Raw genomic sequence first — 13,530 nt, forward strand, 5'->3', positions numbered from 1 at the left:
GTTTTGAGAAGTCCTTCAGTCTAAGCATTCGTGGCAGTACCAATGATCTCTCTGAATCTTTGGAAAGTTGAGAAGGGCTCTAACTCACTCTTGTTTATATTGACCAGCCGATCAGACCTTTTATCTCGGCCTGCTTTGTGGTGTCACACAGCAAATGAGGGTCAGCCATTAGAAGCATAATGGTGTTGCTCAGGTCCCTGATGCTCATTAGGGAGCGTTCATGGCTGGAGATACAGGCTTTAGAGAGCCCCGGAGAGAGGAGCGCTTGTGGAGTGTCCATCATGCAGAATTGATGAAAAAGCATGATCACACAACAAGTGCATCAGCAAATCCCTGCAGCCAGTACACGACCGCTCTGTTCCATCAGCCCAACAGGAGGTTCAGTTTCCCCGTTCCTGAACCACACCACTCTGACTCCCTGCTGGCTTAATTTGCCCACCAAAATGGGAAAGCACATTTGGATATTATTCTAAAATGCATTGCCCATTGTGTCAGCTTTTGGGGCAAGGTTTTTTTCCTGGCTATGTGATGACGAAACAGTCTGTAACAAATCAAGCACAGCTTATGTTTTAAGACATGTGTGATTTGCATTAAAAAGTAAGGAAAAGGCAGTTCGCTGACCTTTTACTGTTTAGCTGTCATTGAGATGTTTCTTGCATTTTGAATAGTAAAAAAATGAATCCTGTCTCATGCAAAGCGGTTTGACCTCTTCGCCTGTGCTGACGACTTTAATCGCAAACCAATCAAAAGGGTCGACTTCAATTATACCAGGGCGAACGAGTCTGGCAGAGCAGCTGTCCAGAGTCATCACATCTCCCCCAGAGAGAGACAAAGAATGAGAGAGTTCTTCTCAGTGTCTAATGAAGCTAGAAAGCAATGGACTATAGGGAGGTTTCCCAAATCTATTACCTGTAAGTAAACCTTATGAATTACATGTTCTATATATGACTGTCCTGCACCAGTTCATTCACCTGCATATCTTCTTTTTTTGTTTTTTTTAAAAATACTGACTGATATTAACATTCATTTTTATAGCCTATATCACAACTATATCACATTGGACAGCCTGTCTAGAATCTGGGAAAAAACACATGGCATTGAATATTTTTGCTGGTCATCTCTGATCTAAAACTAGAGGTTTGCCATGCAGACCTTAATCTACAGTGATGCTGAGAAATGCTAGGTTCCCATTGTTGTCTTGGGTTTTTAACAGGACGTTCAGTATTATATCAGTATTATGATACTAGTAACATGAACATAGCTACACTTATGTGAGAGGAGGTTGCTTTAATTTCTTAGTTCTGAAAGAATATTATAACAAAAGAGAAAAAAACAGACAAATTACCATTTGTAATAGGCTGCCATGTTCAACTTCAATGTAATGGTGCTTTTTATGATTAATGTATTAATAAACATACAAATTATATTTATACACTGATGTGCATGTCTGTCTACATGCTGCAACCCCAGACTATAAACTCTCGATTTTTTCCTCCAGTCCATCGTAAAATAGCTTCTCTGATATATTTAACTGAAAAAGAGTGACAGGGCTTCTGTCACCACTTCCCACTTGTGGCAAATGCTTTCAGCGGTAGAGACTACAGTCATCCATTGACAGGATAACAGACAGTTTCAGTGACAGGGATATGGTTGTCTCTCATGTTCCTCTACGAGGCCTGACATGCCCCTGGTGCCAAAGTACCCCTGCAGGTAATGTTTGGTACTACAATGTCACCCCTGCTGTTGTTCCTTGGTAGTGCAATGCCTTGAGATGGGGAACAAGTGTCTTTGTAAACAGAGCAACTTTGTAAACAGAACAACTAATTTGAATTTGTTTAGAAATGCTTTCCTTCACCAATATGTATACTATTTTGTATCAGCAGGTAAGAATTACTGAGGCCTTTTTTTTCTGCTAATAATGATTGATTGCACAGGATAATTAGTTTTTCACAAGAGCATTTTGCGTTGACAGCTTCATATAAAGTGTGTTTTGAAACCACCAGGGGGCAAACTTAAGCGATTACTTCCCAGCAGCGCTGGCCGCTAAAGTAAATACGCTACTATGCATAAAAGTCAATTTCAGCACAAAGCATTTCTTCGCTTCTCAAAATGTAAAGGCTCTAGTGGCTCTGGTGTTGTGTCAATAGCTCGTGCCATTTCATCTGGGATGCAGGGCCCCAAAAAATACGCTCGGAGACTCAGTGTGGGTGAATGCAACAGATCTTTAATTACAGAATAAAGTGAAACTAATATGTATCTTTCAGTACCAAGCAAACAAGATGTAAAGATCTCTGCTTTTCAGCCAAGTTCCCCACTAGTTTAATGGAAATTATTCTTAATGAATAATTCTCTCACCGTCCCCTTTACAAGCCAGATCCAACTCCCTAATGAGAGAGAGAGCTAATTTGATTTTAGAAGGCATAAGCTTCAACTATCTGAGCCATTACAGTGTAAAATAACCATGAAAACAATATATAACAGTATATGTGTGTATGAAAATGTCTGTCTCTGTAGAACTTCAAACGATTATAGTGGTACTTTGTTTCAGAAATGTTTTTGTTAGTCAGAACACTGTAATTCATTTATATCACATAAAATATTTTAGTAACGTGTGTTAAGTGACGTTATGGCATAGTTTATATATAAGAACAAAATAAATAATGCCATTGTCCAGAGTACTGAGTTTTTCTTACTACCGTTGTGGAGGTGCGTGCTCTGAGCACCACAGTGAAGGACCAGCTGTCCGATAAACATGCAATGTAAATTTTGATCACTTCAAATTGCTCAGAATAGAGGCATCTGTTCTGAGAATGTCAAATGCAATGTTGGCTGTCAGCTCAGGCAAGGCCTCATACAATCGTACAGAACCAAACTCTGAACGGACTGAAAACGCCCTGCTCTGCGGCTGATAGCAGGACGAAGTCCTGCAGACTGCACAAGGAGGGTGGGGCCAACACGGCCACCCTGCCCAGATGAGACACTCAGAATTTGTGCCCACTTGCAGGGGCCCAGTCAACATCAAATTGCACTGCCCTCTTGGCCCTCCGCCAAGGTCAGGCAAATCAAGTGCAAAGAGGTCATGTTCTCTGTGCCAGAGAATTATCCCTTAAATGCTAACACGGACAGCTAAAGGTCTCCTCGAACAGATCAACATTTTTTACTTATTTCCAAAACGTAATATCTTTCAAATAAAATGAATGCAATATTTGCTCATGTAAGTGTAAAACCTTACACTGATATAAAGATGGTAATCCTAAAAGGAATTTAGTTGTAGCAGTGGTAGCTCAGTGGTTTAGGTACTTGACTAATAATCAGGTTGCCAGTTCAAGCCTCATCCCTACCAAGCTACCAGTGTTTCCTGAGCAAGACCCTTAAGCTTCAATTGCTCAAACTGTATTCAGTCATAATTGGAAGCTGCTCTGGATAATAACGTCAGCTAAATGCCATAAATACAAACGTAAAAGCAGTGCAGTTGAAACACATAAAACAATCACACAAAATTAGTGTAGATATTGTGTACTATATGAGCTATATGGAAGTACTTGAAAAGAACACCCTCTATGTCATAACCACAATGCAGTCCAAAAATGTGTCTAGAGATTTTACACATGAAAATACCGTCATGTCTGTTTACATACTAGACTGGTGATAAATAATGTGCAGTCATGCATATCTCCTAATTGGAATCTCTGACACAGATAAAGAAGCTAAGTATTTTAAAACAATATAGGACACAAGCCCTGCTAGTTAGATGTACGGCACCGAGACCACAGCTACCACTCTTTCTGCCTTTAACTGTTGTGATATATTTCCCCAGACATTGCATGCTTAGTGGGGCAGGTCTGAAAAAGGCGTACTGCACGCTTTCAATCCGTAGCAGGGATTGCAAACGTGCAATTCATTGAAGTTGTCAAGCCACACAACGTATAAATTACTCCACGAGCATTCACAGGCTTTGGCGATCCATCACGATAAAACATATTTTCAATATAATATCTTACATAAGCTATAGTAAGTTTCCAGCACCTTTTCTTAGGTTGAACAAAAACTGGTTCAAGAGATTTTTCTTAAATGTTTCGCCATGATCTTCGTGAATTTTGATTGTTACTCTTAAGTCTACACATATTGTGCACTGCAGTGTTAAAACGAGTGAATGAAAACTGCATGCCTTTTGCCTCTCCATATGTTTGTTGATGAGAGGGAAAAGATAATGTCGTTTTGCCTCGGGTGTTCTGAGATAGCGGCGGTTATGTGAGGCAGTGGCAGTCAGCCCGAACCATCGTTCTGGACCCTGCTTGTTCCTGAGAGGCGGTCTCGGCTGTGACCACCTGTCACGCAGCGATGAGCCTGGAGCCGCCGCCTGGACCGGGAGTACCACAGCAGCGGGCCTGCGAGGAGGGCGGCGCGGCTAGCGGCTGATGAGTGCCAGAGGTGCTAACGAAGAGCCCCGTAAGGAGCGACACGAAGTGACAGACAAGCGGAGCGAATCGGCGTCGCTAGTGGTGCCTAACCCACAGCGCGAATCGGCTTTGGTCATTAACGATGGAAACATGACCTGATCGTTTCTCGTCTCTATTGGTACGTCGTAGATAAATGTGTGATTCGACTGTTTATGCAGCATCGTTCACACTTGCTGTCTTAAAGGACGAGAGACAGTATTTATAAATGAAAGTTGCTCTACGCTATTGTTTACATCAGATGGATCTGGCAGTATTTTTTTTTCAACCAAAAGGTGCTATTTTTGACTATAATGTGTATTGAAAGGCTTTTACAGTGTTTAAATATATACATGGTGAAACTTTGGTTACTATTTATTGTATACAAGCGCTAATAGGCTTTCACATTGTTATATTTCACATAGATTAAAAAAAAAGTTTTTAAACGTTTCATTTTTTTTTGTTGGAACTGTCATACATGAAGACACTGTCAAAATGGACAAATTTGGATAATTCGGTCTTGTTTGGGAGACTAACTGCAATATTCTTCATTAAAAATTGAGTAAGGGGAATACTAGCAAGATTCTGAAGCAACAAACTGCCAAAATTTTTCATCATACTATAAACCATGCCATTATTCTGAAAGCTTGCGTTTTAACCTGATTGAATTAAGAAACCTTGGCAGATTGAAGGTGGATTTTGATTATGATAATCTTTCTTGTCTACAAGGCTTTTTTGTCATTGTGTTTTTGGTTTACAGTGCTGTGCAATGACACCCCTAATTCACTGTCCCTGTGCAAAATCCTTCACATGGAAATGTATGCTTGTACCATCCAAAATGTTTAAAGCAAAGTGTCCTACTGTGAGAGCTATAAAACGAAGGTGTCATGTTGAAAGCACAGGGATCCACGTGTCACCTCAGGTGAAGAGGCTGATGTTACACATGGCGTTTCTCACTTCTTAAATGTGTGGCTACTGTGTGTGAAGATAAAGTCCTCCTGGAAGGGGCTGCATATCCTTAAAATCTGAATCAGGTTTGGATCAGGTTTGACGGCTAGAGACACTTAGTGGGTCATTTATATGTAATGCTGTTGCAAAACAGGTGGGAAAATTACACTTTTATTCTAAGAAGAGGCAAAAGTACACATTTAAATATATTTAAACATGATAGCTAGCAGTCATGAATATTACGAGACATTTATTTGCTCTAGATACAAAATGTTTTTGGCAGTAATTAAACACTGTGAACAGTAATGAAACTGTTGAGTCTTATTCTACATGTAAGATGTCACAACAAAATTCTAAATTACCACTCTCTCATGCAAATTATACTCTAGTGAGCAATTAATATCTTTGAGAGTAATTCAATGGTAGTGAATATATTTAGTTTGAAAAGGTATTTGAGTAGCTTCAGAGCTCTGTAGCATGCTGTGAATATTAGCCATCTGGATTTTCCAGGCTGTATGGCACATTACATTTACAACATTCAGCTGACACTTTTGTCCAAAGCATCTTACAATTATGACTGAGTACAACGTGAGTAATTGAGTGTTAAAGGTCTTGCTCAGGGGCCCAACAGTGGCAACTTGTCAGTGGTGGGGCTTGAACCAGCAACCTTCCAATTCAAGTACCTTAACCTTAACTGAGCTACCGTTACCGTTGCCAAAGATGGGGAGGTGTTTCAAGTGAGTGAACCAAGCCCTGAAAACATGGACTGTGGGAGGGGATTCACTTGGGAAAGTGCTCTGCTTCAAGTCACTTCAGTGTCACATTTATTGGCTTAGCAGTCAGGTTGACATGCTCTTGGGCTTTCAGTCAATCTTCAAATGGTACGAGCAGAGACAGAAGAGATAAACTGCATATTAAATAAAAGATACAAGATTTTAGTAAATAACAAAAACACAGCACACAATAGTGGCACATTTTAGCATGATAATGATTGTGATTGAGTTGTTCAAGAAACATTGCCAATAAGATGTTAAAAACTCAGAATGAAATATTTACAGCAAACTACAAGTTACTTTCTAGTAATATTGCCTTTCAGATCAGGCTATACAGTACATATATTCATATAAGCTGATACAGAGGGCTGCATGAAAAAAGTAAACAAGATCATTAGATGCGTGAGAAAACCTAAAGGTAATGCAGTCTGTGGCCCAAAATTTGAATAATCTGAAGGCATCAGAAAAGGCTGATTGAATTTTGAAAGCACAAAGGAGAGGCCCCCTGAAGACTAAATGCAAAATGCTGTATGTCATAGAACACCCAAAAATGCCTCGGAGAATGTACATTCCCAGCATATAGTGCTCCATCAAAGTCTCGGTCTGAAGAAAGATAATCAGATTAATGAGCTTTTCCATATATCTTGTGCAGTCAATATGAACACACTACACACGTGCGAGGAAGTGCTAACGGACTGAATATGGCCATATAATTTTTTGGTTAGATTATCCCAAGGTTGTATTCCTTTAAAGTAATATAATAATCTCATCATTACAAATCGCTTAACTGGCAGTCTCAGTATTCATCTAAAAGGCAGAGGACAAAGGGTATAAAACAATAAACCCTAATAAATTGGATATTTGAAGAATAGAGTTAGTATAACCAAATGAAGCCTAACCATATTATGAGGGAAAAATTAATGTAGTTTAAAGATTTTAATGACAAACACCGGATGCACAATTCTTCCTTCTTACCCAATATCTGAATATGTTCCCGGCCAAAATAATACAATATGTAAACAGAAATTTGACATTGTTGAAAGAAGAAAAACAGTCTCCAGTTCAAATTGGCCTACAACTCTGACTTTCCTAATCAGCGACCTTTCCGCTCAACCTCCCATGGATTCCCAGGAACATTTTTCCAAAGAACACTATAATTTGCCTCCATTTTACATTAAGTGCTTTTCATAACAAAGTTCTGAGAAATGGCTATCTCACTGTTGGTAATAGGCTGGCATATCATAGTCTTGGTTCCATAGGGACAGGGTTCTGTTCCTGGTTCATGCCAGCGGAAGTGAGCTCAGTATGAAGTGTCCATTTGAGAGATGCTCTCCATTGGCTTCAGATTCTGTGATTCTATGGAAATATAATTAATTGGCCAAAACTTTCTGCAGCTGAACAAAGATAAAGCAGATTATTATATCTTGGAACAAAGAAAGCCTGCAAAGCTACACAACTAGCTTGTACCCTTGCATAGTAATAGACTCTGATCTCAGTTTTAGCAATCATATCAAAGCACTTAGAAGTCATATCAAATCAGCAATTTATCACATAAGAACATGAACCAGATCAGAGATTTCCAGACAAAGCCAGACCTAGAGAAACTTCGTCATGCTTTTATTTCCAGCAGGGATGATTACTGTAATGGTCTCCAAAACAGACTCCCAACAAAGACAAACAACCTTAGTTGATTCAAAATGCAGCTGCCAGAATTCTCATTGGGAGCAAAAGAATGGAATACACCCCCATTCTTAAATCCTTACAATGGCTACCAGCATATTAAAGAGTTGACTTTAAGGAATTATAGTGGGTCTATAAATCACTTAATAGTGTGGAACCTGCATATTTTTCTGATATGCTGCAGCATTTTGAGCCAAGCAGAACTCTCAGATCATTAGGAACTAGTATTTTTTATAGGTATAGGTAGTCCTGCCCAATGTAAAAACCAAGCATGGAATGGTAGCATTTAGCTATTATGCTCTATAAATGGAAGCAGTTTAAATATCAGAGAATATCAGAAGAGCCCTGACACTGGACACTTTTAACTCTAAACTAAAGCCTTTTGTATTTGACCAGGCTTCCAGCTCAGTTTAAACACTGGTCCCTTCAGTTTCAGTACTATAGTGTATTCTATTACTTTTAATTCTTCATTTCTTCTGTATTTATTTTCATCTTTTATTTCAACACTTAATGCTTTAAAACTCTTTTAGAACTTACATTTTTAACATTTCTTTTAATTACTACTTTATTTAGATCGCTACTTGAAATTAGTTCTGCTTAAACCAACTGTTTAAAAATGTATCTTTTCTATTTAAATTAATTGTTTTAATTGTCTATGTAGCAGATTGTTTTTAGGTGTGTCACTTTGATTTGTTGCTGTGCATAAAAAAGCAGTGTATAAATAAACTTGCCATGCCCACTGACATCGTAATCCTGCAACCTGAAGGACTCTGCTGTAATGTTGGAAGAGAAGCTTCCTGCAAATTCCAAATCTCTGATCAAGGTTTGCCATATTTTATGACTGCCGCACTCCAGCCTTCACTCTGACCTTCATACTCACCTCAACTCTGGGAGAAGTGAATCTTCTGCAATGGATTTTATCCCAATTTTCCTGATTTTCTTGTCAACATAGCCCCTCACAATTCTAAGATATGTTACTGGTTTCTTATTTTCTCTGGGTTTATTTTCTCTGCCTGTATTTTTAGTGTGGGATAAGAGACTCACCTATGCTCCTCTCGGCCGCTCATGGTTGGAGCCCTGCCCGATCAGCTCCAGTTACAGTAGACTGCTCATTTGTTTGTATTTCTAACACCTCTAACCTCCCTTCACTATTACGCAAACCTTCATTACACATTACAGTCTATTTATGCAAGCCTTTTAAAAAATACTGTAAAATTAAACCTGTACTGTGTGCAACTTTGATCTGTAAGCACAATAACATACGGTGAAACCAAGATTGTGTCTGTAATGAGGAGGAGTTGACGTAGATGAGCAGTGGCTAATTAATTGGGAACAAATGCTTTATTTTAAGCCATAATAGTGGAGCAGATACTCATATAAAAATATAACAACTCCATAAACAGTTATTCAACTGAGAAACCAATTTTTTGCAGTTACTTATGGTCTCCTAAAATGTGTGAGATAAAGCATGTATACAAAAGCATGTGATACCTTTATTGTTAGTTGTAAATATTCTTAATCCAAAGATGATGTTCTTCTCTTTTATCGATTTTATTATCTTATTATCTATGATTTTTTTTTTTCAATTTAAATTCAACATGTTGGGGTATAGACACATGTTTTTTTTTTATGTCTATTGTATCTGATTGCTGATTGGCTTTGTTTAACTATAAACGTAACAAGCATTAAATATTTTGTCTACCTATTGTTTTTGATGCTATTTTAGAAAGTACCAAGGTACAAAGCTCTTTAATGGATCAAATGTAATAACAAAATGTGCTTATCAATGACTGTCAGACCAAACTATCATTCCATTTCATTTTATTAGGTGATATCAAAAAGGTAAATTCTCCTCTCATTTGTCTGTAATATGACATCAGTATCTATATGGTTTTAATACAGCTATTAAAAAGTATCAGAAGTACTTATATCTATCAAATTAAACTGCTTATAATTCCTGTCCATTGTACTGTTTTGAGCTGTGTCCTGATTCTTAAAAAAACAAAAACCTTGTTACCATGTGCTGGATTTGACTTAAGTTAATGGTACGACTCTTAACCTGGAGATTTGCAGCTTTCTATCCATATCAGAAATTTCCATCAGGAAATGAAAACAACTATTTAAACATCAATCCATTTCCATTTGTGGTTGGCAGGCCTGCAACTTTAGACTTAACCTGCAATTTCACTTGTCAAGGTAGATGTCACAACTTGATAACTAAATCAAAAATAAAAAAAAATTAAAAATCCTGTAGTACTGAGAGTTTGGCAAATGATGGGACATTTTAGTGCAAGGCCAACTTTTTACTAACTTGCATAAATAAACATTATTTCAGGTCAAACGTTTAGCTCTGCATGTCATTGGGAATTGATTATTTTAGCATATGATAATTATGAATTACTTACCTGAAGCAAAAATTACATTTGCTGTCCCCGTCTCATTTCTTATGAAATAGTGATTGGCAGGTGATTGTAGTGATTGAAATAGATGTTGGCTAATTTTCTGTAATACTAATTCAGTATATAGGCCAGTTATAGATGGGAAAATGAAATGGCCTCAGAGATCAACATGACTTGTTTGCACAGTGCAGGCTGACTTACAGATAACTTCATGAAAGGTACTGAGTAAATATCATTTGGAAGATGATGCATTTGACCTTGCTGTGGATTTTCACAGCTTCTTCTATTGAATTTGTCACTAAAGTTTGATATATTTCATATAAATGTTCAGAAATACGTTTCTCAGGTATTTTGTAAATGAAAATAAAGAAGGAATACAATACAGAAAGACGAAAAAAGAAAACTTTACTCATCTATAATTGCATCAGTTGCTTAGTAATGAGCTTTAATCGATCATTTATTTCATTTCAGCACTTCGTTGCTTAGCAATACCCATACAACAATGTAATTCGACATTTTAATGACTGCAAAATAACGATGCAACATGGACAAAATATTGCAGCCATATTAAGCAGTAGGATGTTCGAGATCTGTTGGAGATGACACATATTACTCATTGCTAATTTATTCCTATTTCAGGGATGTGACATACTTTTCAAATTCCCCAAGTGCTTATCTGTAACATCTAAAGTTCAAAAGCTTATGGAAAGATTTTTTAAAATCATCATTTGACATTGTGTATATGATAGGATTTATTAATGAGTTGAGGTAGCCAAGCCATGTGAAAAAGTCAAACAGTTCTGCGTATAAAGGGCAGGATGGACAAAGTGGTACCAAAAGTGTATAAATGAAAAATGGCAACCAGCACACTATGTAGGCTCCTAAAATTATGCCAAGTGTTTTCGTCGCTTTCCTCTCTCTGGCAGCCGAAATCCTCTTTTTCTCCAAAAGTGAATCGGACACGATGATTTTAATCTGGCTTTCAGTCGTAAGTGATCCGGTGTCACTGGAGCACAGCTCCTGCCGTCCGCAGTGCAAAGGAGTCATGGAAGATACCGACCCGGGAGAGTTTGTGACGAGGTGCGCTGAAGTAAATCTTTTCCCGACTTTTTTTGGCGACTTCTTCAAGATACGCTTCCTCGCCTCGACATATATTCTTCCATACAAGGCAATAAGCAGCAAAGTTGGGATGTAGAATGCCCCAAATGTGGAATAAATGGTGTAAAAAATGTGGTCCGTGTTCACGGCGCAGCTGGTTACCTCCCCTGTCTTCACCTGTCGCCAAAAGAAGGGAGGAACGGAAATAGAAATAGCGATGATCCAAGCGGTCGCCACCATTCCTGCTGCCCGGCTTGTAGTGCGCCTTTTGGCATACTCCAACGCGTCAGTTATCGCCCAATATCGATCCAAGGCAATTACGCACAAGTGCAGAATCGATGCAGTGCAACAAGTTATATCTGAAGACAGCCAAATGTCACATATAACTTGTCCGAGCGTCCACGTGTGACTGATCGTGTATAGCGCACTTATTGGCATCACGAGCACGGACACCAAGAGATCAGTGACAGCAAGAGATGCTATCAAGAAGTTCGCTGGTGTATGGAGCTTTCTTGACTGGGAAATCGTCGCAATAACAAATGCGTTCGATAGTGTTGTGGCGAGAGTGATGGCACCAAGAATTAACGCAACCGTTATTTGGAAAACAAGACTTATCCCTTCCTCGTCACTTTTAGATGCGTATGTCACATTAGTACTGTTGCTTGAGACATTCATTACCTGTTCATAATTTGCTGCGGTTGGTGTGAAGTGACCGAGGCGCTCCATGCCAGACGACGAGGAGACGCACTTCTTTCAGTTTTTTCATATCATCACAGAGCACATTTGCGCCTTTAGAATCCTTAAAAATGGCAAAGCATTTTCTTTGCTTCCTTGCTTTGTTCTAGCTTCAGAACCACGCTAGGCAGATTTCTCCATAATATATGGATCTATATGGTTCATGTTTTTCAGAGGGAATTTCATTATTTTGTTTCACTTTTTTTGCTTGAATGAGACAAAGAATCAGATAACGTTTACAAGTTGCAAGAAAGCACAATGAAACAACCCAAAAGTTGTGTTGACACAATAGTCCGACATCCATGGTAAGTAATCCTCTTGCTGTACTTTCAAAAACACCAGCTTTCGTTCTCCAGATTGTAACAGCGATTTTTATCGGTTTCACTGGTATTCGCGTACGCGTCCTTGCTTTTTATAGTGAGGATGGATGGAAAACTTGCGCCTTTGATTATCATAGTCCTTGGTTTGAGAGGAGGCATCCTGCAGGGTCCTAGCGCCCCTTCTTTTAATAGCAATCTTAAGCCTATTTAAACAACAATAATAGAAGTCATGGGATAGATACGATTGATAAAAATTATACAGTTACAGTGTTTTGATTTAGTATAGCCGATTTAAGGCCGAAAATGTTATGGCAATAACAGCCCCACCGCTACAAGAAGGGTGATATAAAAGCTTTAATTAGAGTATGGTAGAAGAAATATAGAAATCGTATTTAGCGTTGTATTGCTTTAGATTTGCCAAAATAGAGCGAATGGGATCTCCAAAAGGTGTAATCGCTCATTATTCGCGTGAATATAACATAGATTTGATTTAAGCAAAATAGCTTTACAGATCTCAGGTCAAGCATATCCTATAAATATTTATGATGTTTGCGTTTATGCTATTTTTCTGTTCTTTTTCCAGCCAACAAATGTTTAATTTTCTTTATCTTGTCCTCCATTTCTTTCTCATTAATTTTTCTTCAAATGTCCTGACGACCAGTGCCATATATAAATATTATACTGGAGAGCTTTGGTGAAACTTCTGCAGTGCTTACCTGTGGAACAAGAGTCTACTTCAACACTTTTGCCATGAGGCAGCTACCATACTAGCAGATGCAGGGGCCAGTGTCAACAGTTTATTACTATTCGCTCTGCCAATTTTGTGTTCGTTGGCTTGCATGCCATACGTTCACTTGAAAGAGCAGACTCGCTCAAGAACTCTGCAAGGCAGAGTGTCAAAGATTCTGTAAAGCTGCTGCCTTTTAAGAGCAGTGTCTATGTGGTTGTAGTGTTATGCAATGTGGAATTAGAAAGGGATGACAATAGGGTGCCCAGATAAATGTCCTGGCAACAGCACTGCTAGGCTTCACTTACCATGTCGGCAAATGGAAAGTGGAATTCAGTGTAACTCTTTTTAAGGTTGAGAGCCCTTTCTAACATGCAGTTCACAGTGCATTTTGACATTTTTAACATTTTTTTT

General features: G+C 38.5%; 1 protein-coding gene across 1 annotated transcript; it reads right to left on the reverse strand.

Annotated features, from left to right (window-relative positions):
- Positions 1-10,624: 10,624 nt before the first annotated feature.
- htr1b (5-hydroxytryptamine (serotonin) receptor 1B) lies at positions 10,625-12,434 on the reverse strand. Its single transcript, XM_027024739.2, has one exon. The coding sequence runs from the start codon at positions 12,058-12,060 to the stop codon at positions 10,909-10,911; it is 1,152 nt and encodes a 383-aa protein (XP_026880540.2). The 5' UTR covers positions 12,061-12,434; the 3' UTR covers positions 10,625-10,908.
- Between the last annotated feature and the right edge of the window lie 1,096 nt (positions 12,435-13,530).

This window comes from Electrophorus electricus, chromosome 13, assembly GCF_013358815.1.
Source record: "Electrophorus electricus isolate fEleEle1 chromosome 13, fEleEle1.pri, whole genome shotgun sequence".
NCBI lineage: Eukaryota > Metazoa > Chordata > Actinopteri > Gymnotiformes > Gymnotidae > Electrophorus > Electrophorus electricus.

Excerpts from the sequence above, each read along its gene's own strand:
- htr1b (XM_027024739.2), bottom strand. The coding sequence starts at position 12,060 with ATGGAGCGCCTCGGTCACTTCACACCAACCGCAGCAAATTATGAACAG.